The sequence below is a fragment of the Myxine glutinosa genome, chromosome 5, assembly GCF_964187855.1.
Source record: "Myxine glutinosa chromosome 5, kmMyxGlut1.1, whole genome shotgun sequence".
NCBI classification, from domain to species: domain Eukaryota; kingdom Metazoa; phylum Chordata; class Myxini; order Myxiniformes; family Myxinidae; genus Myxine; species Myxine glutinosa.
Genome location: NC_136265.1, coordinates 12,652,073 through 12,678,950, shown reverse-complemented (window position 1 = coordinate 12,678,950; position 26,878 = coordinate 12,652,073). Strand labels below are relative to the sequence as shown.

At 46.2% G+C, this 26,878-nt stretch overlaps 1 protein-coding gene across 1 annotated transcript; it reads right to left on the bottom strand.

The window, feature by feature from the left end:
* Window positions 1-503: 503 nt before the first annotated feature.
* On the bottom strand, window positions 504-26,206 carry LOC137427951 (ras-related protein Rab-40C). Its single transcript, XM_068117804.2, has 6 exons — window positions 25,685-26,206; window positions 22,337-22,397; window positions 18,171-18,231; window positions 17,882-17,959; window positions 5,116-5,338; window positions 504-2,501 (listed from the first exon to the last, which is right to left on the bottom strand). The coding sequence occupies exons 1-6, from the start codon at window positions 25,830-25,832 to the stop codon at window positions 2,191-2,193; spliced, it is 882 nt and encodes a 293-aa protein (XP_067973905.1). The 5' UTR covers window positions 25,833-26,206; the 3' UTR covers window positions 504-2,190.
* Window positions 26,207-26,878: the final 672 nt, after the last annotated feature.

Genomic DNA, 26,878 nt, shown 5'->3' with positions numbered 1-26,878 from the left:
AAACGTGAAAGTTTTAAAAGGGAGTGTAGACTTTCTTTAGGCACTGTAGGTCTAAATGGCCCGAGAGCAAATGTGGTCCAGCAGCACCACCCCCATCAGGTTGATTGACAGTTGTAGTTACCATCCACCCCCCTCTTCATTTCCTATTCCTTTGCGAAGGAATGCAGTTTTGCGTACTTTTCGTGGAATCCTTTCAAGCTAATGACAAAAGAGCACTTTTGGGTCTTATTTTTCTCGTTCAGCGAATATGTCCCAAAGTTTGTTATTGGATGGGAAAATATACACAGATGACTCGTAGGTAATGTATAGGGTTGTAGGTTTTATCTTAGCATTTTTTTTTTAAGCATATATGTTGTAGAGTCAATGGAGTGCGTCCTGATCCTCCCTACATGTCTACAGACTTCTTGAATCAGGATGATAAAATAATAAAACACCCGATTGCACTCAATATGCTTACAACTGGGGCTTTGTGGAAAAGTCCGACATCAGAGAGAACTTCAAAATATAAGTAGAAAAATGTTTATTTTCATGTATCAAACATTGCATATCTACAAACACCAAGGAAGCCAAAATAACCCAAACAAAAACAAATAAATCAAAATAAACCAAAAATAGGTCGACTATTCAAGGCGTGAGAAAGTGGACGAGCAGGAGGTGTCTCCATCATACTGCATCCCACAGCTTCACAACATCCACTACAGGAGGCTCCTTGACCAAAAGGACTCGCACACAAACCCAACACAGGGCACAGTGTGGGCGTGGGGGAGGGAGAGGGATTGGCAGCTTGTAAAGCTACACCCACACAAGCATCGCAAACAGGATACCGGCGCAAAGCAAAGCTACAGTCCAAAACACAACCTCCTTTTGAGTTGTGAACGAGCTTGCTGTCGACGGTCTATGGCACTTGGCAACAGGGAATAATGAAAATTAAAAAACGGCAAAAATAAATACAGATACTAATAAAACAACTCAAAACACCTCACCTTTCCATAAATCAAAGCTGTCACCTTATTACACCATAAGAGAGTCCCCGAAAGAAAAGCTGAAGAAAAAAAAAAACATTTGAAGAAAAAAAAAATGTAGAAAAAAAAAAGAGAACATTACCACCTTAAACGACAACCCCAAAACCACCCACCAAGATGCTATAACAGGTGTAGCGTGGTGCAAACACAAGTTGCTAAAACATAACTCCGACAAATATTGCAACTCGATTATTTAACTTGCAATCCCACAACATACTCCCCCACCCCCTATCCTTCCACATCTGACAATAGCATCCTGGCATCCAGGTACACCAAGAAGAACGCACTGGCCAACAGGTAAAAAAAAATAAAAGGTGTGCCAGCTGATAAAAGGCCACAGCTAAGATAAAGCAGCTAAGAGTAACATTCTATGAGCTTTTCTCTCCAACATAAGGAAAAACGAATCGAGTCTTCAGGTTAAACAGAAGGATGATTTGATTCTTATTACAATGGCCTTTACTCGAAGCACAAATATGGCATTCCCATTGGCAAATGAGACGGAATACTCGTATTTTAGCCTCTCACCGTAACCGCTCAAAGCAATGGCCGCCAGGCCTCGAAATTCAACCCGGAAGGAAGCGCCTCGAAATCCATACACCTGTTTCACTTTACCTGATGCAAAACTGGTATTTATTTCCTCCACCCCCAAATCAAATTGCAGAGCTGGAGGTAGAATTCCTCAGATAAAAATTGAGGATGGGGCGAGGGGGAAAGAGGTGGCGGAGAAATGAAAAAGAAAAGGCACAACAGCACCTGCGTTGGACAACAGAATGTGGCACTGAAAACGGATAAACTCGTTACTGAGCCTTCAACCATCTCTTCCATGGGGAAGTTCCATGTCTAGGAAGCACTGTTGGGAAAGCTAGGGAAGTGAATGGTCTATTGTATCGGTACAACTGCAGCAAGGTGTACCAATATATCTTTCCTCAAGTGGGAAAGTAGATGAGCAGAAGAAATCCCTTTCCATATTATAGCAATATGGCAAATTTGATCTTCCTGCCAAATTCACGTGGTTTGCTACGTACTCAGTACTCCGGCGGATTACGGCGTCTCTCGACGTGTGGCAGAACACGTTGGTACAAAAAGCAAACTCCGATCCTGCTTCGGCGCTCACCCAAGGTGGACCGTTCGTAAAAGACAAATTTGTGGCCGTGGCTCGGCGAGGAGTCTAGGAGATTTTGCAGTTGCTGCGTGTGCATTGCTCTCGCGGGGAAAGGCAGGGCCGTGGAACGCGCATCGATGCAGTCTTGCGTATGCTGCAACGCTTCCCTCCACTGCCGCTTCCTGTACCGCCGCTGCTGCTGCTCCGGCCCGGAACAGTGTACGATCGTCCGTGCATAATGAATGCGTTCATTCCGTTTGCCATGGAAAAAGACTTCAGGTGGCTCTTGATTGAAACGGGCAGCGGAAGCTTGTCGATCTGGTGGACCGGCGTTACCGAGACTATGGCACGGCAACATAGGTCCTGCAGGCTCAACACTGGGTTCGGAGAGGGGGAAGAGGAAGAATCACCAGATGAGGTTGTGATGTCATCGTGTGATGCATGCCATTATTCATAATACCCAAGTAAATGTGTCAACCAAAGTGAACAAAAGAAGATTACAAAAAAAACAAAAAACATTTTACCTCCTGCTGACACCTGCTTATTAAAACGAGTGTGGATCGGCTCGGCTCGCCATACGTCGCTACTGTGGTGCAGGCTTGTTTTAACTTCACACGATGACAATATCGCAAGTCACAAAACCCTTTGGAGAGGGGGTATTGTTTTGTAAGAACATTAATATTGTGCCAATACCAATAATGTTGTTATTACTTTTGTTATTAGAAGCAGCCTTGGAAAAATGCCACGGAAGTGTCAGGAAGGGTCGTGTGAATAACCATGGTGTGGTATATAAACTACAGTAGATCTTCGCTCAGGTGTGTTTGTCAACACGATAAGCAGAGATTGCCTCACAGATGTCGGGATTCCTTCAAATTTATTTCAGTTTAGTGTTGAACAGCAGTAGCGACTGTTTAAAAAGGTAATCTTACGTGTTTGTGGTTAAAAAAAACAAAAAAACACCTTTAGAGGCCATTTTTCCCCGCAAAGCAGGGGTTGGCCTTTTTCGGGAACCGTGGTTGTTGTTGTTTTTTGGTCCCCTTTTTGAAGCAATGTTTTACGGCCGGATGCCCTTCCTGACGCCAACCCTTTTTGCCGCCTTTAACGACAAACAGGGAATTACCAGTAAACTGGTACTCAATTAGCCGACCTCGGAAGGATGACAGGCTGAGTCAACCCCCCTGGCGTTAATTCAGCGATCGACCGGGATTCGAACCCAGGATCCTAGGATCCTAAGCTGGCACCCTAGCCGCTAGCCCAACACCAGGGCTAATGTGGTTAATAATGTGGTTTGTGGTTAATAATGTTTTTTTACTCCTGGCAAAGGATTTCCATGACACGGCATGATAAGCTATTTATAAACATTAAATGGCATTTGTCAAAGGAGTAAACCTCTCGTGGAGGGAGGGGGGATATTTTTCGTATTAATATCGATTTGTAATAACATTATTATCCTATCATAGGTGTTATTACTCGTTATTAAAAGCCTCCTTGGAAAAGCACTACGATAGCTATTTTAATACGGCTATGCCCCTCAATACACAATCCCCTTGGCGGGGAAAAAACCCCCTTGGGTTGGGGGGAGGAAGTTAAATCACTACAACCTCTGTCGTGTAACCCCATAGTCTCCGTCATGTTTGGTTGCGATTGGATAAGTAACGGCCAAACTTGCGTATTTTAGTATGACAAATAAAAAAAAATTCGTCTCAAGATACTTTTATCGCTGCTCAGACAAGAACCTCCTGCCCTGGTGAGATCAGATCACGGAATGGAGTCAATGTTTTCTGAATCCGAATCCTGAGAAACTGGAAACATTCGTTCTCGGTATTCCATATAAAGAGCTTCCCTTCCTCCACAATATGTCAGCCTCCCCGCTCTAGGCTAACCCCCGCTCTAGCAGGGGAAATGGCCTTAAAATGCATGTTGTTGTTGTGTTGTTGTCTTCCTCCACAATGCCCTGATGGATTTGTTCTCAAATTGTGTAGATCCTCTCTTTTAATCACCTCCACAAGAGTTCCACAATTCAGTCTTGTGTGGAAAATAAAAGTTCCAGAAATCATAGTTTATGCATTGATCATGCAGCACATTGACGATCATGTCGTCATCCCAAACAGTTTTGCTGGATCAGTACTTAGAATGTACTCGTTACCCTCTGGCTTGGGATCACACCGTATACCCTTCTCACAGATGGTTCACATTACCCTGCTACTCCACAACAATGCCTTCCTCTCACCCAACTGGCTCTCCCCTCTCACCCCTCCCCCACCCCCCTCTCATACTTCTCAGCTAGTTTAACTCTTCTTCTTCACTCCACTGGCCTCTTCTTGTTGTACCTAGGCTAAGAATTATACCATGCAGTGATCAAGGTCTTTCCCACTGAAGGTGGGAAGAAATTATACCTGTGTCTGTCTCTGTGTCAGTCTGCGTGCGTCTGTAGGATATCTCAAAGTTAAGGATGGATTCGGAGTAAACTTGGTGGACAAGTTGGGTGTGTGACAAGGACGAACCGATTCGATTTTGGTGAAGATCCGGGGTTGGATAGTACAGGTTTTTCAAGTGATTCTTCACCATTAGGAGATAGGGCCAAAAAAAACTATGTATAGCAGGATATTTCAAACGGTTGTGGACGAGTTGTAACAAAATTGGTGGATGAGCTTGTTTAGGTGACAAGAACAAGACGATTAGATTTTGGTTAAAGTCCAGATACAAATCTGGCCTATCAGTGGAATACAAAACAAACTGTTGGGCCTGGCGGAGGTATGCACTCTCCCAAGTGTCGTTCTAGTTTATTTATTTTTGTGTCCATATTTAATCTATATTTTCCTGAATTTGCAAACCCATGTCATTTTCTCTGTACAACCACTTTGGGGGCTTTCCTTTAAATGGTGTTGTATAAAAATGTATTCGATATGAAAATAAATTTCCGTTTTGAGACAATGCCACACAGTTGTGTAGAAAACTAAGCAACGGAAATGGCGACACCGCAAAACAAACCTCGATTGGGCCTCCACAGCCGCTCCATGCCGTGACGCATGAGGGCGATGCGAGACAGCTCCGTGAGAGACTCAATCACGTTGAAGTTGCACAACGGGCTCACTTCGAAAAACGTCATGCCTAGGCGCTGGGCGAGAGCGCGTGCTTGGTCGGTGTCCACCTGCCTCCGGAACGCCAGGTGCAGCCTGTTTCCCACAAGGATCCGCGGAACACCGGGTGCGTGCTGCCAGGGAGAGTTGGCGAAAAAGCAGGAACCACATCATCAGCTTTAATACTAACTAGCTGGAGGCCCATTGTAACAACACCGTGATAGAAAATAAAAATAAAAGGAAGTTGTTTATTCTTGCGATGGTTGAAAGAGCTAAATTGAGGCAGTATTGTAATTTTCCCGTAGGTTTGAATTAATTTGAAGCCATTTTTACATAATCTATCGTCTCCGAGGAGAATTTCCGTGTTTCAGGGGTGAACAGACAGACAGCATGAGCCAATTAAATATACTGTAGGTTTTCGAGTAGAGGTCGGTCGAGTATGGGGTTTCCAGGGCCCGTGTCAACAATGATATTTAGAGAATGGAGGGGTCGGGGGTGGGGGACAGGTGACGACCGATATAATGCAGATATATGCATCTGATTAAACAATTAATAAAAATAAAATGAGAATGACAAAATTGTTGAACTTAAATTAACAAATTCATTCAACAATATATTATTGACTTAAAAATAGAGAAATGTATCGTACACTTGTAAACAGTGGCCTTTCTTTCCAGTTAGTCTGCTACTCTTCATCTTTTTAAATTGGAAAATGTATAAAACCAAAGCAGAAAAGTTGGTAAAACCACGGTAAATAAAACGTTTTGGGGCACATGTGTGAACAGCAGCATTTTCTTTAGTTGGTCTGCACTCTAAATCTTATCACATACTAAAATGCACAATTTGGGGTCTGTCCCAATCTCAACCACAAATTTGACAGGAAGATTAAGGGTCACAGTATGTAGGTTGTAGTGACTTAATTTGCCCCCACCCCTCCCCAAGGGGTTTTTCGTCCTCGGACAAACACCATGTTAAGACTTATCGTGGTGATTTTCCAAAGCAGCTTCTAATAACAAAAGTAATAACAATAGCGGTAATGGCATAATATTAATCTTACCCCAAAACAATATCCCCCCTCCGCAAAGGGTTTTTGTGGCGTGTGATATTGCCCCAACACCCTTTCTGAACTAAATTGTATTAATAGGGAATTTAAAAAATATTATAAACCACAAACAAGTATCATGACAATTATTCATGTCAAAGCAAGTATCATGGCTGTTTAACACTAATCTGAAAGGGAGGAATCCTGACATCCTTGAGGCATTCTATGCTTATCACGTCCACCACAGCCGAACAGACCTGCACCTAGATCTACTGTAATCTATATACTCCAGAGGATAATAACATGACCTTTCCTGTCGCTTCCTTGGGGAGTGAGTGTACGGGTTGTTAAAAAGTCCAAAATCCTTCAACTCTTGGTTTTTTGTTTTTTTTAATGCCTCCGCCCCCGAAAGTGGCCAGAGGCATTATGTTTTCGGGTTGTCCGTCCGTACGGGCTAAACCTCGTTTTTCTCAGCAACCACATGTCCAATTGAGACAAAACTTACAGGGTAGGAGTGACACCCCATGCAGAATGTTTTATGATAATTGTGACGTCATAGGTAACGTGGTAGGCAGCCATCTTCGAATAAACGCAAATCAAAATTATTTATCGGAAACCACTGAATGGAAAAATTTGAAACTTTGCACATGGTCAAGTACTCCCAATGGGGAACAAAAGCATGATACCAATAAGGTGAAGTGGTAGACCAGCCAAAAATGTTTTAATCAAATCCATATCCTAAAAATCTGAAATTGCATGCACATGATATATGATCCATTTGCATCGAAATATTAAATTTATGACATGACAGGTCACATAGTTTGGCAGCCATATTGGATTTAACCTAAAACCTTCAAAAAAAAAAAACCTCTCCCAAACAACAAGATTGATTGATTCTAAACTTATGTGCGTCATTGACTAGGCATGTCGATTTTAAAAAATGATCACGAAGACATCATTGGTCACATGATGTGGCAGCCATATTGGATTGAAGGAAAATATAAAATAATTATATCTCTGAAAACGCTTACCCTATCGATGCGGAATTTTACAAATACTATCTAACACAACTGTTGCATATAGTTTGTAAATGATGACATCGTAGGTCACATGGTTTGGCAGCCATCCTGGATTTAAAAAAACGAACCTTATCCGATCAACACGAAACTTCACAAACGTGATACCCTACCCATACATATGCAGAATGTACATTTTTAAGGTCATATGGCACATGGTATGGCAGTAATATTATCTTGAAAGCCGGTATTTAAAATAAAAAAATCCCTTCTCTAAAACCGCTTCACCGATCGATGTGAAACCTGTCATGGCTGGTGGAAATGTGATACTTGAAAACATCTGAAGGGATTTAAATCAAACTTGCTTGTTTTTAGGACAGTGAACGAAGGCATCTGCCTGTTGTGGGACTATGCGGAGGGCGGAGGCATATTGGTGACAGTCACATTGCTCCAGTTTAATCATGAAAACCAGTAACCCTTTGGTCATCAAGCTTCCCACCATCATGAGAGGGAAAGTTACATGTAAATAAAAAGGTAAAAACACATGGACACTGCTAGGACTTCCAGGAAAGAGGTCGGTATTTCAAAAAAGTGGATCTGGGGTGAATTGACAGGGTAGAAAGGATCAAGGTTTTGGATGGGGGAAGATAAGAGATGGTGGTGAGCAGCTGTTTTAAAGACCTGGAGGGAGGAGTGGGATTGAACAGAGTGAGGGAGTTTGATCCAGAGGCGGGAGAAAAGAGGAATGAAGGTGAGCAGAGAGTCTTGATTTTGGCAGTTTCACCAAAAGAGGGATGCTGGCAGAACTTGTGTGTCCTGCAGGAATATTTGGGGTACAGAGCACAGACAGAGCACAGATAGAGCTGGGGGAGCTAGGCCAGAGAGGAGTCGGTAGAAGACAAAGACCACCAACCTGCCTGCGGTGAGCGAGTGAAAGGTCCTCGGAATGAACTTCATCGCGGGAGATGCCAATGATTCTGAAAGCTTTAGTTTCAACAGCATGATGATGAGCTAGGTGTGAGGCAGGAGCACCAGCCCAGAGGGAAGAGCAGTATTCCATTGAGCTGCAGATGAAAGCCTTGTATGTGGTGAGGAGCTCAGGTGTGCCAAGGAAGGACTTCACACGACGGAGGATGTCCAGTCAGCGACTGGCTTTGGAGCCCAGCTTGGAAATGTGGTTTTTCCAGGAAAGATCATGGCAGATAGCAAGACAGAAAGCTTCAGTGACAGAACTTCTTGGAGAGGATTGTTGAGAAAGTAGATGGGAGGGTTGTCCATTCTGTCTTCTGGAGAGACATAGTAAGAGTGTGAGATTTGTCAGGATTGAAAGACATATTCCACTTGTTTGACCAGTCTGTGATTTTGTCCAGGTCTGCAGAGAGTGAGGAGGCTGCAGACTGCCGATTGGAGGGATGAGGTATGGAGCGGCAGAGAGTGGAGTCGTCAGCAGGGAGATAGAGAGGATTTTCCAGAGAGTCGGAGAGATCATTGATGAAGACCAGAAAAAGCACAGGGCCCAGAATACTACCTTGGGGAACTCCAGCCTGAACAGGAAGGGGAGATGAGAGAAAACCATTCAGGGCCACACGTTGACTACGACCAGAGAGGAAGTCCGCAAGCCATGCATGGAGATTTCCATGGATACCATAGGAGGAGAGTTTGGTGAGCAGAGCGGGGTGCCAGACCGTATCGAAGACACGTGATATGTTGAGGGAGACAGCTCTGATTTCATGTTTGCCAGTAAGGACCTCCATCCATTGTTGCGACAGCAGAGGTTTATTCATATCTCGTCCATAACTTTTTTTTTATACATCATGTTATTTAGCGCTTTTCACCCATCTCTCGATGGTGAAGAATCACTTAAAAATTAAATAATTCTTGTAGCCAAATGCATATTCAGATCTTCACCAAAATCGAAATGATTAGTCCTTTTCACACACACACACAACCTTTCCACCAAGTTTCCTCCAAATCCGTCCACAACTTTTTGAGATATCCTGCTTTATATCATTTTTCACCATATCACTCAATGGTGAAAAATCATCACGGGAGATTCCAATGATTCTGAAAGCTTTGGTTTCGACAGCGTGAATCCGAGCTACTAGCTACAAGCTGAATCCAGATCCGGATCTTCACCAAAATTGAATCAATTCTTCATTTTCACACACAACCTGTCCAAGACGTTTCGTACAAATCCATCCATAACTTTTTGAGATATCCTGCTATATGTTGGTTTTCGCCCCATCTCCCAATGGTGAAGAATCACTTTTAAAAAATTAAATAATTATCATATCCAAATCCATATTCAGATCTTCACCAAAATCGAATCGAATCGTCCTAGTCAGACATGCTACCTCTCTGCCAAATTTCGTCCGGATCCGTCCACAATGTTTTGAGATATCTTGCTCACAAACAGACAGACAGACAGAGACAGGCAGGGGTGGAAACATAACCTCCATCCACCTTTGGTGGTGGAGGTAACCAGTTGGCTCATTAATCATCTTCAGAGCGAAAGTGTAATCTGGTCTAGGTCTACAAATCGAAATGCAATGGCACCACAGAAAGACAGCATAAAACAAGGCTTCTGTGGTGGAGGTAATAAAGGTGGCGTAAAAAGCAACACCAAGCAAGGATAAGTACAAAGTGCAGTAGGTGAAGCCGCCATCAGCTCAACTGTCAAAAGGCCCACTGCACGAGAACATGAGCAACGCTCACCACACATGACCTGGCTTGAATAAAACCTTTAAAAATATCACTCGTGGGATTTGCCTGTCAGTGTGATGCACAAATTATAATGGCAGCTTCAGAATCGGCCCAATCGGCACATCAGGGCTCAAAATAAAATAAATAAAATTGAGGGCCCCCATTGATTATCGGGGATATTTTTTCATTCCGGGGCTCATTTTTCATTTTCACCAACTCTGTAAAGGGGCCATGCGGTGAGAGACCGTAGCATGACAGCTTTCATCGCTGGCAATGTGCATTGCATGACTTCATTGTTTACACCTAGAGTGGTAAATAAACAACATGACCACGCCCGTAAACGGATCGCTCAGATTGTTCATGGAGCAGGGAACAGAAAATAAATTGTAGACTTAGTAAACCTGTTTGGATGCTTTTCAACTTGCCAAAACGATTGCTTCCAGATATTTACATGGGAAAGTTCCCCTCAAAATATTTTGAATTTTTCACCCCCGTCTTTGATTTGTCAAGTGCTAATGTGGATCTTGAAGGCAATTCACATGCCACCCCCGTCTATTGTGAGCCCTGCTGCACATCAACTCCCAACACATCGAACACACAAAAAGTCCACTTGACAAGTTCGGAATAAAAGTCTGAAGACCTTATGCCATTTATAGTATTTATAACCAAGTTGTTTTTGTTTTTTTTGTATACGAGATCGAGGCTCGTGAAAGAGCTAACATTAATCACACAAAAAGTCAAACCGACACATAAAACACAAAAATAAGGGGAGCGGTAGACAAGATGGGGAGAGAGAAGGAAGGACACAAACACAACATTTGAGAGCAGGGACATCGGGAGAAATGTGGGAGGGGGAGGGCTTGGGGGGAGGTGGGAGAGGTATAAAACATATGAACACTGCAAGGACTTCCAGGAAAGAAGTTGGAATTTCAAAAAAAGTATATCTGGGGTGAATTAGCAGGGGTAGAAAAGATCAAGGTTTTGGATGGGGGAAGATAAGAGATGGTGGTGAACAGCTGTTTTAAAGACCTGGAGGGATGAGTGGGATTGAAGGGAGTGGGGGAGTTTGTTCCAGAGGCGGGAGAAAAGGGGAATAAAAGAGTGAAGGTGAGCAGAGAGCCTAGATTTTGGCAGTTTAACCATAAGAGGGTTGCAGGCAGATCTTGTGTGACCTGAAGGAATATTGGGGGGACAGAGCACAGAGAGATCTGGGGGAGCAAGGCGGAGAGGAGTCGGTAGAAGACAGAAAGACCACCAACCTGCCTGCGGTGAGTGAGTGAAAGGCCCTCGGAGTTAGCTTCATCGCAGGAGATTCCAATGATTCTGAAAGCTTTGGTTTCAACAGCGTGAAGCCGAGCTAGGTGTGAGGGAGGAGCACCGGCCCAGAGGGGGGAACAGTGTTCCATTGAGCTGCGGATGAAAGCCTTGTATGTGGTGAGGAGCTCAGGTGTGCCAAGGAAAGACTTCGCACGACGGAGGATGCCCAGTCGGCGACTGGCTTTGGAGGCCAGCTTTGGAAATGTGGTTTTCCCAAGAAAGATCATGGCAGATAGTGAGACCCAAAAGCTTGAGCGACAGAACTTCTTGGAGAGGATTGTTGAGAAAGTAGATGGGAGGCTTTTCCAGTTGGTCTTTTCGGAGAGACATTAAGAGTGTGAGATTTGTCAGGATTGAAAGACATGTTCCACTTGTTTGACCAGTCTGATTTTGTCCAGGTCTGCAGAGAGTGAGGAGGCTGCAAACTGCCGATCTGAGGGATGAGGAATGGAGCGGCAGATAGTGGAGTCATCAGCAAAGAGATAGGGAGGATTTTCCAGAGCCTCCTCACTCTCTGCAGACCTGGACAAAATCACAGACTGGGCAAACAAGTGGACCATGTCTTTCAATCCTGACAAATCTCACACTCTTACGATGTCTCTCCGAAAAGACTGACTGGACAACCCTCCCATCCACTTTCTGAATAATCCTCTCCAAGAAGTTCTGTCACTCAAGCTTTTGGGTCTCACTATCTGCCATGATCTTTCCTGGGAAAACCACATTTCAAATCTGGCCTCCAAAGCCAGTCGCCGACTGGGCATCCTCCGTCGTGCGAAGTCCTTCCTTGGCACACCTGAGCTCCTCACCACATACAAGGCTTTCATCCGCAGCTCAATGGAATACTGCTCTCCCCTCTGGGCTGGTGCTCCTGCCTCACACCTATCTCGTCTTCACGCTGTTGAAACCAAAGCGTTCAGAATCATTGGAATCGCCCGCGATGAAGCTAACTCCAAGGGCCTTTCACTCACTCACCGCAGGCAGGTTGGTGGTCTTTCCGTCTTCTACCGACTCCTCTCTGGCCTTGCCTCCCCCCAGCTCTCTCTGGGCTCTATCCCCCAAATATTCCTACAGGTCACACAAGATCTGCCTGCAACCCTCTTATGGTTAAACTGCCAAAATCAAGACTTTCTGCTCACCTTCACTCCTTCATTCCTCTTTTCTCCCGCCTCTGGAACAAACTCCCTCACTCTCTTCAATCCCACTCCACCCTCCAGGTCTTTAAAACAGCTGTTCACCACCATCTCTTATCTTCCCCCATCCAAAACCTTGATCTTTTCTACCCCCACTAATTTCACCCCAAATCCTACCCTTTTTTTGAAATACCAACTTCTGTCCTGGAAGTCCTTGGTCTCCTTGTGTTTTATACCTCTCCCCCCCCCCCCCCCCCCTTCCCGCACCTCCTCCCCCCAGGCCCTCTCCCTCCCGCACTTCTCCCTGCTCTCAGGTGTTGTATTTGTGTGCTTCCCCTCCTCTCCCCATCTTGTCTTCCGCTCCCTCTTTTTGTATGTTTTGTTTGTCTGGTTGATTTGTTTGTGGAATAAATGTTGGCTCTTTCACGAGCCTCGATTCAGTATACAAAAAAAAAGAGAAAAAAAAAAGTGCTCTGATTTCCTGTTTGGCATTGAGGACCTCCATCCATTGTTGAGACAGCAGAAGCAACATGTCCAGAGTAGAATGACCTGGTCTGAATCCAAATTGATGATCAGAGATCAAGCCATTGGAGAAGAGGAAGGATTTGATATCCGAAGCAATGATGGATTCCATGACTTTGCTGATTAATTGGAAGCAGGCTGATTGGTCTGTCGTTGCAAGGATCTGTTTTTTGCACATTTTTTGTGTAAAGCGGTAATGTTTGCTGATTTCCAAGATGCTGGCAGATGACCTTGTAGTGGGGCAACTTAGCATAACAATTGTGCATTTTGTGACGAAAGCACCAAATTTGGCACAGTAGTAGACTATCCTATTATGAACAGATTTGGATATTGGGCCATCTCAGCAATTTTCAAATTCTCAAATTATTTTTTTTCAAAATGGCCGCCACTCATGGCATCGAGTTATTCACATACTCGTGAACATCTGTTTACTGTTTGGTATGATATCGAAATTGTTCTGAATCAGTGACAGTCTGCTCTGTTAATGGTCTCTCAATTTTGTGAGCACTCTCCCTCACACACACACAAAGCTGTGCATTCAAGTGTGGCCTTTTTGCACTTGCAACGCTTCACAAAGCTTTTCTTGCACTTGCACGATACTAGCTCATAGCAGGTGTGGGCTGCTTTGGGTAGCTTCACCAGTGTGGCTCGTACACCCCCTCGTCATTCTTGACCCAGCCCCAGCTGGTTGGATGGCAGCCTTTGGCCAAGCCAATAGTGCTATGTGCATTTGGCCAAGCCAATAGTGCTATGTATGTTTATCATTGGTTTTCATTCAGAATCTGTGTCTTAATTAGACTAATTAGTTCACTTTAACTTTTTTTTCTCAACCAAATCAAATTGTCACTTTCTTTGACCATTATTGGACCTTTATTTGTAAATAACCCTTCACTGTCAACCTGCATTCCTCTCCAGTAAAGCAGATATGTATCACAACAGTAACCGCTGGTGGCCATTTTGAAAAATGGCTGCCATAGCCATCAGGGGCTGAATCTGAGATGGCCCAATATCCAGATCTTTTCATAATATGATAGTCTACTAGTGCGCCAAAATTGGTGCTTTCCTCACAAAATGCACAATTGTTATGCTATATTTAGCTTAGCTGCCGGACTATTGAGCAAAAGAGAGGGTGAAAAGAACAGAGAGAGGGTGAGATAGAGCGGCAGGGCAGGATTTTAGGACCCGTGGGCTGATGCCGTCTGGTCCAGTTGCAAAATCAGAGTCGAGGTTTGACAAAAACTTCTCCACCTTGTCAGGAGAGAAGGACACAGTCCAGGAGCAGTTGGGTTCGACTGGGTAAGGTGGGAACAGAGAGAGATGGGTTTGGGACACAAGATTTTGAGGCAAACACAGAGTTGAGGCATTCGGCTTTGTCACGTGCAGTGTCAACTGTGTAGCCATTTGAGGTAAGGGAGGGGATGGAGGGGGAACAAACACCAGAAACAGATTTGACCAGAAGCCACCAGGATTTGGAGGAAGGAGACAGGTTTGAGAGTTCAATCTTGAGTGTGGAGAGATAGTGCTTCCTGGCACTCCTGAGGGTAGACAAACACTTGTTCCGAGCTTGGTGGAAGGAACTGAGATTGCCTTCAGTTGGATTTGCCTTCCAAGAGGCAAAGGCAAGTTGTTTCAGGGCAACTGCCTCACCACAAGATTCAGTGTACCATGGACGGGAGGAAGGGTAAGACAACGGAAGACGAGATGGGATAAATCTGTGCATGAGAGAGAGCAGTTTGCTTTGGAAGAATTCCCAGGAAGAATTGATGTCAGAGGCAGTAGAGATGGGAGACCAGTCCAGATGATTGATGGCTGCTTGCAGACCGTGCCAGTCAGCCTGAGTGAAATGCCAGACTCATCGGCGCAGAAGGAGGCTCTCTGAGAATGGCCAGAGAGATGTCCACTTTAACAAGCACATGATCAGAAGAACCGATTGGAGCAGAAGAAGAGCAGCAGACATTTGCAGGGAAGTTTGTCATAACCAAGTCCAGAAGAGAAGATACTCCATTGACTGCGATCCGGGTCGGGAAATTGACAGATTGTGTCAGTCCCAATGAGTCGCAGAAGTCCTTTGCTGAGGTGCCATGGCTGGTGAGAGATGAACCCACACCCAGCCAGCTGGCATGAAGACAGTTGAAGTCACCACATATGAGGAAGAGAGAGTTTGGATGAGTTGATAGAAGTTGGTCCATGTTATCCGACAGCGAAATGTAAATGGAGTCATCACTGTTTGGAGGACGGTACAGAACACATATGAACAAAAGGTGGGAGCGGAGAGGAAGCCGTAGCCAGAGGTACTCCTGGGGTTGGGGTGGAGAGAGGGCAGTGCAAGGAGAGTGAAAGTTTGGTTTGGTCATGTGTTGAGGAAGGATGAAAGTGACTGGTTGAGACGAATGATGGAAATGAATGCAAAAGAAAGTAGAGGACAGGGAAGACCGAGAAAGACTTGGCTAAAGGTGGTTGACGAAGAAATGCGGACAAGGGGGTTAACAAGGGGAGATGCAGAAAATAGGGCAAAATGGAGAAGATCGTCATGGGGCCCACAAGGTTAACCCCCGCTATGGCAGGGAAAATGGCCTTAAAATGCCTGTTGTTGTTGTTGATATATAACCAAGTGAAACTTTGACAGTACTATAAATTAAAAGCACTTTTGATGGCATCACACCCAGGAATTCAACTTGGTGAGCTGGTAATGAACTTCCCTCGTATAGCCCCAAGCGCTCCCAGCATCCTCCCTTTTCCCCCTTTCCACCAAGCCTGAAAGATAATCATCAACGTTCATGCCATGCCTGGTGGAAAAAGCTGCACATTACAGATCCAAACAGGTATTTTGTTTTTGTATACCAAGTCGAGGCTCGTGTAACAGCTAACACATAGAACATATAATAAAGGGAGCAGGAGACAAGAGTGGGAGAGGGAGTGAAGTACAACAGTAGGGAACAAGGACATCGGGAGATCTGTGGAAGGGAGAGGGCTGGGGCAGGGCACATGGGATAAACAAGATGGACAGTCCAAGGGATTTCAGGAAAGAAAACGGAATTTGAAGGAGGTAGATTTGGGTGGATTAACGGGGGTAGAAAAAATAAAGGTTTTTGATGGGGGGGAGGGGGTGAGATAAGAGATGGTGGTGAACAGCTGCTTTGAAGACCTGGAGGGAGGAGTGGGATTGAAGAGAGTGAGGGGGTTTGTTCCAGAGGCTGGAGAAAAGAGGAATGAAAGAGTGAAGGTGAGCAGAGAGTCTTGATTTTGGTAGTTTCACCAAAGAGGGTTGCTGGCAGATCTTGTGCGACCTGTAGGAATATTTGTGGGACAGAGCACAGACAGAGCTGGGGGAGCTAAGCCGGAGAGGAGTCGGTAGAAGACAGAAAGACCACCAACCTGCCTGCGGTGAGAGAGAGAAAGGCCGTCAGAATCAGCTTCATCATGGGAGATTCCAATGATTCTGAAAGCTTTGGTTTCAACAGTGTGAAGCTGAGATAGGTGTGAGGCAGGAGCACCAGCCCAGAGGGGAGAGAGCAGTATTCCATTGAGCTGCGGATGAAAGCCTTGTATCTGGTGAGAAGCTCAGTAGACAGTAGTGCCAAGGTCTGCGACTGGTTTTGGAGGACAGCTTATGAATGTGGTTTTCCCAGGAAAGATCATGGCAGATCGTGAGACAACGTAGTGCTGGCAAATCATGGCAGATAGGTGCAATCTATTGTTGGTACACAACAACAACAACAACAACAACAACATGCATTTTAAAGGCCATTTCCCTGCTAGAGCGGGAGTTAGCCTTGCGGTCTCCATGACAACCTTCTCCATCTTACCCTATTTTCTGCATCTCCCCTTGTTAACCCCCTTGCCCGCATTTCTTCTTCCACCATCTTTAGCCAAGTCTTTCTCGGTCTTCCCCGTCCTCTACTTCCTTCTACATTCATTTCCATCACTCTTCTCAACCAGTCACTTTCATCCTTCCTCAACACATAACCAAACCATTTCAACCTGTTCCTCTTCACAGCATCCATCACAGGCTCTATTCCCATCATCTTTCGCAATTCATCATTTGTCTTCCTCTCTCTCTCAACGACACTCCCCTCATCATCAGCACGCCACTCAGTTCCCGAAACTTCTTCCATGCACATCTCACTCTAGCAACCGTTGCCGAGTCTGATCCACCTTCTCCATTCAGCATGTCTCCGAGGTAGCAAAATGTTTTCATACCTTCCAGTTTCACGCCGTCTCCAAGATCCAACTCAACATTTCCTCCATCTGCAGCTCCCTCTGTACACACCTTACATTTGAATGTAGCTGCCACACTGGTTAATGACCCTCTCAGACCGCTACATTTTTGATGAACCCACTCAGCGCACATTGTACATTGAATGGAGTTCACACCGACACCCTTCCTACACACAGCACACGGCCACTTCCCAGTTCTTTCCACCTCACCACATGCTTTACCACTTGCCATCACCTTCGTCTTTCCGATATTCACCTTCAGACCTTTTGTCTCCATACATTCCTTCCACTTGTTCATCTTTTCCTTCAGTCCATCCATACTTTCCGCAATCAACACCAGATCATCTGCATACAACAACTCCCACGGTAAACCCTCCTTTTGTTGGTACGTTGCTCCTATTGTTGGTACGTTGAGTTTAAATGGCAAAGAAATAATCTCATCTGTACCAGAGGTTGGGTTACTACTGTGTTTACAAGGACTAGAAATGTGTTGTATGCAGTGGGAATAGGAAGATGTAGAGAAAGCAAGGAAATAATGAATTAATTAATGTTCATAATGAAACTAATTTATGGATGCAATATGAAAGTGAAACCCTCCCTTTTTACTACCACTACTACTACTCCTACCACCTTTACAACGAGCAATGATTGCCCATCAACCTCTGACAATCTCGAGTGGCATGAGAATGAACAGCAGCGTGAAAGAGCGAGTTAGGAGGGGACCCACACCTCATCAATCTCTTTGATCCAGCGATCAATGCCGTCAAATGACCACCGGTTGGTGATGTCATACACCAGCACAATGCCCTGGGGTGGGATGGGGGAGACAAAGGGATGTTAGAAGAAAGCTTTTTCCATCAAAGCACTCGTCTCAACACCGTCGGCTGGTTCGAACCATAACACCGCTTTGATTAGTTAATTGGCCACGAAACTTGTTATTACGAAGTGCAAATTCTTCCACGATAGTAGCTAGTGCAGTGCAAACGGATGGCCAACAGCGGCATGATCAAGGGCCTACCTGTGCCCCCCGCGAATAAGAGCGAAAGATCGTGCAGAACCGGCCCTGTCCGGACGTATCCCTGTGGCACAAATCACATCAACAGATCTTTCGGTCAAACTGACAACTCGCTGCACAACGGATGCCATTGAAAAAAGCAAACAACTGATATCCCACCAAATACAAACGGGGAATCATGATTGCCATGGGGCCCGCAAGGCTAACCCCTGCTCTAGCGGGGGAAAATGGCTTTAAAACGATCATTCATTTCATTCAATTGTACATCTGGTTCAATAAAGCATAAAACACATAACGCGAACAGGAACACGCGCACACACACACGAACGAACGATGGATGAATGGGCATGGGTAACAGCAAAGCAAACAACCAGGTAAGGGGGCTTGTGGAGGAGGGGGGGGAGGGAGGAGTGGATGGAGCGAGACTTCAAGTGGAGTTAAATGGCACATGTGGACAATACCAGGTCACTGTGCAAGGAAAAGGAAAATTTTGAATCCCCTCCTCGCTCCTCCCCCCGTCGCATTTACACTTGTTAGAATTACAAAATAAATCTCAAAATGACAAAAAAAACACAGCGACCCCCAACAGCATCATGGGAGACAGAGAGAGAGAGACAGACAGACAGGCAGAGAGACAGACAGGCAGAGAGACAGACAGGCAGACAGACAGACAGGCAGAGACAGACAGACAGGCAGACAGACAGAGACAGACAGGCAGGCAGAGACAGACAGGCAGGCAGAGACAGACAGGCAGGCAGAGACAGACAGGCAGGCAGAGACAGACAGGCAGGCAGAGACAGACAGGCAGGCAGAGACAGACAGGCAGGCAGAGACAGACAGGCAGGCAGAGACAGACAGGCAGGCAGAGACAGACAGGCAGGCAGAGACAGACAGACAGGCAGAGAGAGACAGACAGGCAGAGACAGACAGACAGGCAGAGAGAGACAGACAGGCAGAGAGACAGACAGGCAGAGAGACAGACAGGCAGAGAGACAGACAGGCAGAGAGACAGACAGGCAGAGAGACAGATAGGCAGAGAGACAGACAGGCAGAGAGACAGACAGGCAGAGAGACAGACAGGCAGAGAGACAGACAGGCAGAGAGACAGACAGGCAGAGAGACAGACAGGCAGAGAGACAGACAGGCAGAGAGACAGACAGGCAGAGAGACAGACAGACAGACAGACAGAGAAACAGAGAGAAAGACGGAGAGAGACAGAGAGAGAGAGAGCACACAAACCCACACATATCGCGGCACACATCTGCTCCCTCAATAAGGTAGAATTCCACAGGCTGAACTTCAAAAGAAGTTGCAGGCCACAGCAACGAAGGCTCGTCACGTCACAACCCGGTCAGCCCCCCCCCCCCCCACCCCTTCAGCACAAAATCCATTTTGGAAAACCACATGCAATTGTGGCTAAAATGAGGTCTCTGTGCCCTTTCCCACCAAAGATTCACTATATGACGTGCTGCCAGAGAGCCATCTCGTGTGGAAATGTGGCCCATATAACACGCATCTGCGGAAAAGGGGCCCTAATTATGCCTCCAGTGGCCGTGGCAGCATTTGGAGCCGAAAGGCCGTCGGAAAAGCCATCAAAACCATGCGTTGTGCACAGCATTCGGCGCCATTACTACACAGCGGTGGGTCCCCAGATATCGTTTTGATACCTTGGGCCAACGATTGGAGTTACCCAGAACGAACAACAACATTCCAAGGATTGCAGCCCAACCAAATTAGAAGCATACGGGTGGAGGAAAGGCCCGAGTCCTAGTGTCAAAGCTATACCACAATAATGGGATGGAATTGAAAGGAGATTAAACCAGGGAAGTGGTAAGGGAAAGTGGGGAAGGAGGGAGGGCTGGAAGGAGAAGGAAGAGGGGAGGAATCCGGAAACTCTTGCATAATAGCAGAATGTTCAAGCGTTCACTGGGGCTACTGCTTTGTAGTAGAACGTCCAACGGAGAGAACATACTCCAATGGACATAAATGCTTTGAACTGCAGAGCCATACTCGTGAGGCGTAAAAGCAGTAAATTTATACCGTCATCAAGCGTAAATTTACGTAATTTTTTATATTGATTTCCATATTATCTACTTCTCTAAAAAATTTAAAAAATTAAAATAAATCACCTGTAACGCTCAAAGGTGAAAATCAAGCAAAGCATCAAGGAACAGCGACAACAAAAATAAGAGGAGCAGCAAGTCAAAAAACAACTGTTAAATCATTGAACAATCATCAATGTCATGACGGTTGTTACATGGCTTACCGCAAACAGAATGCCACGCACAACTACCTTCCGACAATACAACCATGGTTGTACTCCACTGCTGCTCAACTCAACATCGGGCCGTTTTGGCTTTTGCATGGTAACAGCACGGGGCGACCCAATGGCGGTACCAGATGAGCTATGGGGCCCTCAGGAAGTATTTACACCCCTTGACTTTTTCACATTTTGTTGTGTTACGGCGTGAATTTAAAATGAATGAAAAAATTTTTCTTTCTTTTTTTTAAATCAACGAGATACACAAAATATGCCATAACGACAAAGTTAAAACATGATTTTAGAAATTAATTTAAAAGGAGATACAGAAATATCTAATTTTCATAACTATTCAACCCCCTGAGTCAATACCTCGTAGAAGCGTCTTTGGCAGAGATTACAGTTTCGAGTCTCCTTGGGTTTGTCTGTATCAGCTTTGCACATCTGGATTTGGAGAGTTTCTCCCATTCTTCCTTAGATTTGCTCAAGCTCTGTCAAGTTGGATGGGGAGCGTCGGTGAACAGCAATCTTCAAGTCTTTCCACAGATTCTCAATGGGATACAAGTCTGGGCTTTGGCTGGGCCACTCAAGGACTTTCCTGTACTTGTTCTGAAGCCATTTAGGTGTTGCTTTGTCTGTAGGACAAAGAGTTCCATTTTTGTCTAAATAGACCACAGTATATTTTGCCCCGTGTTCTCAGTCTTTCACACTCCTTTTTGTAAACTCCAGGCGTGCTGTCCTGTGCCTTTTTCTCAAGAGTGGCTTCTGTCTGGCCCCTGTCCCATAAAGGCTTGATTTGTGAAGTGCTTTCCAACAGGTTCTCCCATTTCAACCAAGAAACTCTGTAGTTCTGTCACAATGGTCATTTGGATCTTGGTCACCTCCCTGACCAAGGTTCTTCTTGCCCGGTTACTCAGTTTGGTCGGACGACCAGCTCTAGGAAGAGTCTGGGTGGTTCCATATTTTTTCCATTTCCTAATGATGGAGCTCACTGTGCTCTTAGGAAATTTCAACACTCTAGAAATTGTTTTATACCCTTCCCCAGATCTATGCCTCCTCACAAATCTATGTCGGAGTTCTACGGACAGTTCCTTGGACTTTACGGTGGAGTTTCTGGTCCGACATGCACCGTCAACTGTGGGACCTTATACATAAAGGTGTGTTTCTTTCTAAATCATGTACGATCAATTGAATTGGCCACAGGTGGACTGATCCAATCAAGTTGTATAGACATCTCAAGGATGATCGAAGGAAATTGGATGCACCTGAGCTCAATTTTGGAATACCATAAAGGGGTTGAATACTTATTGACTCACGACATGTCAAGTTTTCATTTTTCATTAATTTGCAAAAATTTCTAAATAAAAACATAAAAACATAAATCGACTTTCACATTATGGGGTATTATATGTAGATCAATGACAAAAAACATCTAAATTTAATCCATTTTATGTGAAAAAAAAGAATTCCAAAATGTGAAAAAGGTCATGGGATGTGAATACATTCTGAAGGCACTGTATGTGGAAAGGCTTACAAGTTGGCAATAACACCTTGGAGGAGTTGGGGAGAAGGAAGGAAGGGAGGGAGGGGGAGAGAGTGCTTCATGGCACTCAGCAGAGGGTACTATGGAGTGACGTCGACGCACCAAATTCCCATGGGTATTTTTGGAAACGGTGCAAGTTTCAATTTGTACAATGAGGGAAAGTAGGCCGGATGACCAGCAGGCATCTGGCCAGCTTTGCAAACCGAGGTAAAAGCACAGCGACGGAGCTGCGGACATTGGCAGACAACGCAAGTCAAAGGTAAACCCCAGATGAACATCGACAAGTACCACGGACGAAGCACCCAAAGTTTTCCACATCGGATCCGGCACGTCTACACTGGGGAAAATGGAAAACAACGGCCATACCAGAGCTGCAACTTGACTCTTCTCCCGTCCAGGAGGATGGTGGTGGAGATGCACGTCACACCTACAAAACGGGCAGAAAATAATCAAATAAACAGCACCCCCACTACAGGTCACCGACAAAGTCGTCACAAAGAGAAGGTTGACAACGTTTTCAAGGTATCTCAGGCGTGCCCAGGCACGTCCACGGGGAAGCGTTTACCCAACATTTTTTTTACCTTTCTCAGAGTTCACACCGTTTTCAACCAGAGGGAAACGTGGTGGTGAACACTGTTCATTCATTTACTTATTTAGATAATTTGGGAACCAGCTGCCCTCGCGATTGGGCAACGCTGTCGCAACTCGATTGTTCGCGTATTTCGAACAAGGTCGACCATAAACAGCTCCCACATCCAAACGTAGTCTCCTGCGGATGTGCCACCGCACACCAATCCTACACCCCTGCTCCACAACCCCCGCATGGGTATCAAACAAAAACACCACTCGAAAACCCAGGTGAGTCGCACAAAAAGCGTACACCTGGGCTCAGATGGCAAAAGCAGCTATACGGCTGTTTGGACAGCTGCTCGTGCAATTTGCACATGCTCTTCTCAGACAACACGAACAGAGACCACGGTGAGCGCGGCACGTGGATCAACCCATCATCGGCGGTCTGGACAACGTCGGCAGATGGTTCACCACGGCCCGACGATCGCGGAGACGTATCCGAGGAGACCATCTGTCCCCGACACAAAATCCCTCACGTCGCTCAGAAGGATCCCACTATTCGCCGTAAAATGAAGCAATCAAGTTTTATTAGAAAAAAAACAAAAGAGCCGTGTGCAAACAAAGTAATAAACAAGCTTGGAAGCACCATTTGCCCGGTGGTCGGGAGAGCGTGGAGAGCATCGCCTCGACAAACATCGCCATTGGACTTGGTTCCTCGCCAAATGGAGCAGCTTCTTCTCATCTGAGCAGCCGTTCCGCACGCAACGCAAATCCCAGGGAAGGCGAGTGGAAGCGCACGTTCGTGGAGCACCTTGCGTCACAGATATGCAACTCCGGCGACACTACGGGATCGAATTGCCTCCATCGGGGGTGTCTTGGTCTGCTCGCACATGGACTTCGACCGCCATCAGGCCACAGATGCAACATTCAAACTAGAAAAGGTGGTCCAAAAGTGAGGGCTTTGTTTAACAACGAACAGGAGTCTTCACTTTTAAACGCCGATCACATCTGCCATTCCAGGAAACCGAGACCCATCATAGCCTCCAATAAAAACATTTACCCATCTTCCTTCCAAAACCCATTTGTAACCAAACAGCCACCAACCTCTCTCCACAGGCCCATCCCTACCTCATCATTTGCTCCCCACAGGCTCACCCCTACCTCATCATTTGCTCCCCACAGGCTCATCCCTACCTCATCATTTGCTCCCCACAGGCTCACCCCTACCTCATCATTTGCTCCCCACAGGCTCATCCCTACCTCATCATTTTCTCCCCACAGGCTCACCCCTACCTCATCATTTTATCCCCACAGGCTCATCCCTACATCATTTGCTCCCCACAGGCTCATCCCTACCTCATCATTTGCTCAACAGGCCCATCCCTATCTCATCATTTGCTCTCCACAGGCTCATCCCTACCTCATCATTTGCTCTCAACAGGCCCATCCCTATCTCATCATTTGCTCCCCACAGGCTCATCCCTACCTCATCATTTGCTCTCAACAGGCCCATCCCTATCTCATCATTTGCTCTCCACAGGCTCATCCCTACCTCATCATTTGCTCCCCACAGGCTCATCCCTACCTCATCATTTGCTCTCCACAGGCTCATCCCTACCTCATCATTTGCTCTCAACAGGCCCATCCCTATCTCATCATTTGCTCTCCACAGGCTCATCCCTACCTCATCATTTGCTCCCCACAGGCTCATCCCTACATCATTTGCTCCCCACAGGCTCACCCCTACCTCATCATTTGCTCCCCACAGGCTCATCCCTACCTCATCATTTGCTCCCCACAGGCTCACCCCTACCTCATCATTTTCTCCCCACAGGCTCATCCCTACATCATTTGCTCCCCACAGGCTCATCCCTACCTCATCATTTGCTCTCAACAGGCCCATCCCTATCTCATCATTTGCTCTCCACAGGCCCATCCCTACCTCATTTGCTCTCCACAGGCTCATCCCTACCTCATCATTTGCTCCCCACAGGCTCATCCCTACCTCCATTTGCTCCCCACAGGCTCATCCCTACCTCATCATTTGCCCCCAAAGGCCCATCCATACCTCATCATTTGCTCTCCACAGGTCCATCCCCACCTCAGCAGTCTCTTGCACAGACCCATTCCTATTTCCGTACATCTCCCCACAAGTATATTACCCAACATACTTCCCTCAGGTAGAGACAACGCTTTCCGCAAGAACAACAACAAAAAAACACCTGAGCAGCACATTTCTGTAAAACACCCTGCTATCCCCATCAGCGCTGACAAATCATTGACGAGAAAAATCACCTCACCGGGCGGACCACCGCATGTCACCTAGCAGATCACCACACGTCACCGAGCAGACCACACGTCATAGAGAAGATCACCACACGTCACAGAGATCACCACACGTCATAGAGAATATCACCACACGTCACAGAGAAGATCACCACACGTCACAGTGAAGACCACACGTCATAGAGAAGATCACTACACGTCACCGAGAAGATCACCACACGTCACCGAGCAGATCACCACACGTCACCAAGAAGATCACCACACGTCACCAAGAAGATCACCACACGTCACAGAGATCACTACACGTCAGAGATCACTACACGTCACAGAGATCACTACACGTCAGAGATCACTACACGTCAGAGATCACTACACGTCAGAGATCACTACACGTCAGAGATCACTACACGTCACAGAGATCACTACACGTCACCGACCGAGCAGATCACCACACGTCATACAGAAGATCACCACACGTCACAGAGATCACCACACGTCACAGAGATCACTACACGTCACCGAGATCACTACACGTCACAGAGAAGATCACCACACGTCACAGAGCAGGTCACCATCACTAACAAACCTAAACCTCCTTCCCCAACCCCACTGACGTTATCTAGCACAATTCCCTCTGTCCACCCCCCTCCCTCCCCCACCCCCCTCTGCCCTTCCCAAACCCCCACCTCATAAGCCCTAATCTCCCCCCACATAATAGGTTTGGGGGGGGGGGGGGGTGACATGGCGCTTTAACAGCTGCTGCGGCCAAAAATAAATGTTTCGGCGAAACACATGGAGGGAAGATAAGCTTGGAGGCAAAATGAAGGGGTCCGAGTACCAGGTACAAGCATCGCTCACCTAGGCCACTGCAGAAACCCCCGGGCTCGCTCTCCGCGTCCTGATCCAAAGTCCCCAGGATCTCGCCCTTACCCACGTCGCTGTCACCGACGAGCAGGAACTTGAGCAGGTAGTCGTAACTCTTGACGGGACTCCCGCGGCTCGTCATGATGTGCCCGCGGTTCAGCCGGTCCGCCCCGGCATGTCAGTGGCGCTCGGAGCGAACGAAACGGACCCGCGGCCCTAACGACGACAGGGCCTCGGCTAGTCCGCGTCGGAAACGCAGCGCGCACGACGCGCACGTCGATCGTCGTCCACGTCACTCTCGCCACAAAGAAAAGTTAAAATGCCGCGTTCGGCGCCAACGGTATCGCGAACAAGGCGAGGACCTCCCGCTCCGCGACCGCTCGAAACCACGAACAACACGAATCGCAAAACCGACTCGGGATTCCTCTCAGGACTCCGCCAGCTCAAACCGCCCAACTGCCCAAGCCAGAACCGCGAGAGAGTACTGAGCGCACTGCGCATGCGCGCCATGCCATTGCCCTTATTTGGTGAAGGAAGGCGTGGCCAAACTCCCATTTTCACGCTTTACTTTGGTGCGCAAGGAACCGAGATCCGGAGGAAGAGGCCGTTCGGCCCGCCTGTGCCACATCAACACCAGACCAATTGTATCCGTCAAAACGACGCAACTTCATTGGGGGAATGGGGGAGGAATGGGGATGAGACAATGCGGGACGCCCAGGGATATACCGAGGGCGCCAAAATGAAAATGTTTATTTTAATTATTTAAATAAATAACGAAAATTTTTATTTTAATTATTTAAATAAATAATGATTTTTTAATTTCAATTATTTAAATAAATAATGGGGTTTTTTAGTTTTCCTTTTCCAGGGAGAAGAGAGTGGGCGAAGATGGTTCATGGGTGCGAAACAACATCAACCACACACCACACCTTTAGCAGACCACCACAGATACACACAATCACCCATCCATACTCAAGATACCCCTAAAAGTCCTGTCAATATTCCCATACCAGATACCTTAATATCTCCAATACGTCCAGGTACCTATCCAATTCCAATTTAAACTTAGCTACTGTTTCTGCTGCTACTACCTTTCCAGTTTGACCATTACATGCATTAACTACTGAGTGAAAGACCCCTTACCTCACTACGGTCTTAACTATCGACCAATCTTGTACCCAATCTATA

Excerpts from the sequence above, each read along its gene's own strand:
- LOC137427951 (XM_068117804.2), bottom strand. The coding sequence starts at position 25,832 with ATGACGAGCCGCGGGAGTCCCGTCAAGAGTTACGACTACCTGCTCAAG. Across the intron at positions 22,398-25,684 it reads GGGTTTCTGCAGTGGCCTAG|GTGTGACGTGCATCTCCACC; the intron begins GTGAGCGATGCT and ends CCCGTTTTGTAG. Across the intron at positions 17,960-18,170 it reads CTTATTCGCGGGGGGCACAG|GGCATTGTGCTGGTGTATGA; the intron begins GTAGGCCCTTGA and ends ATCCCACCCCAG.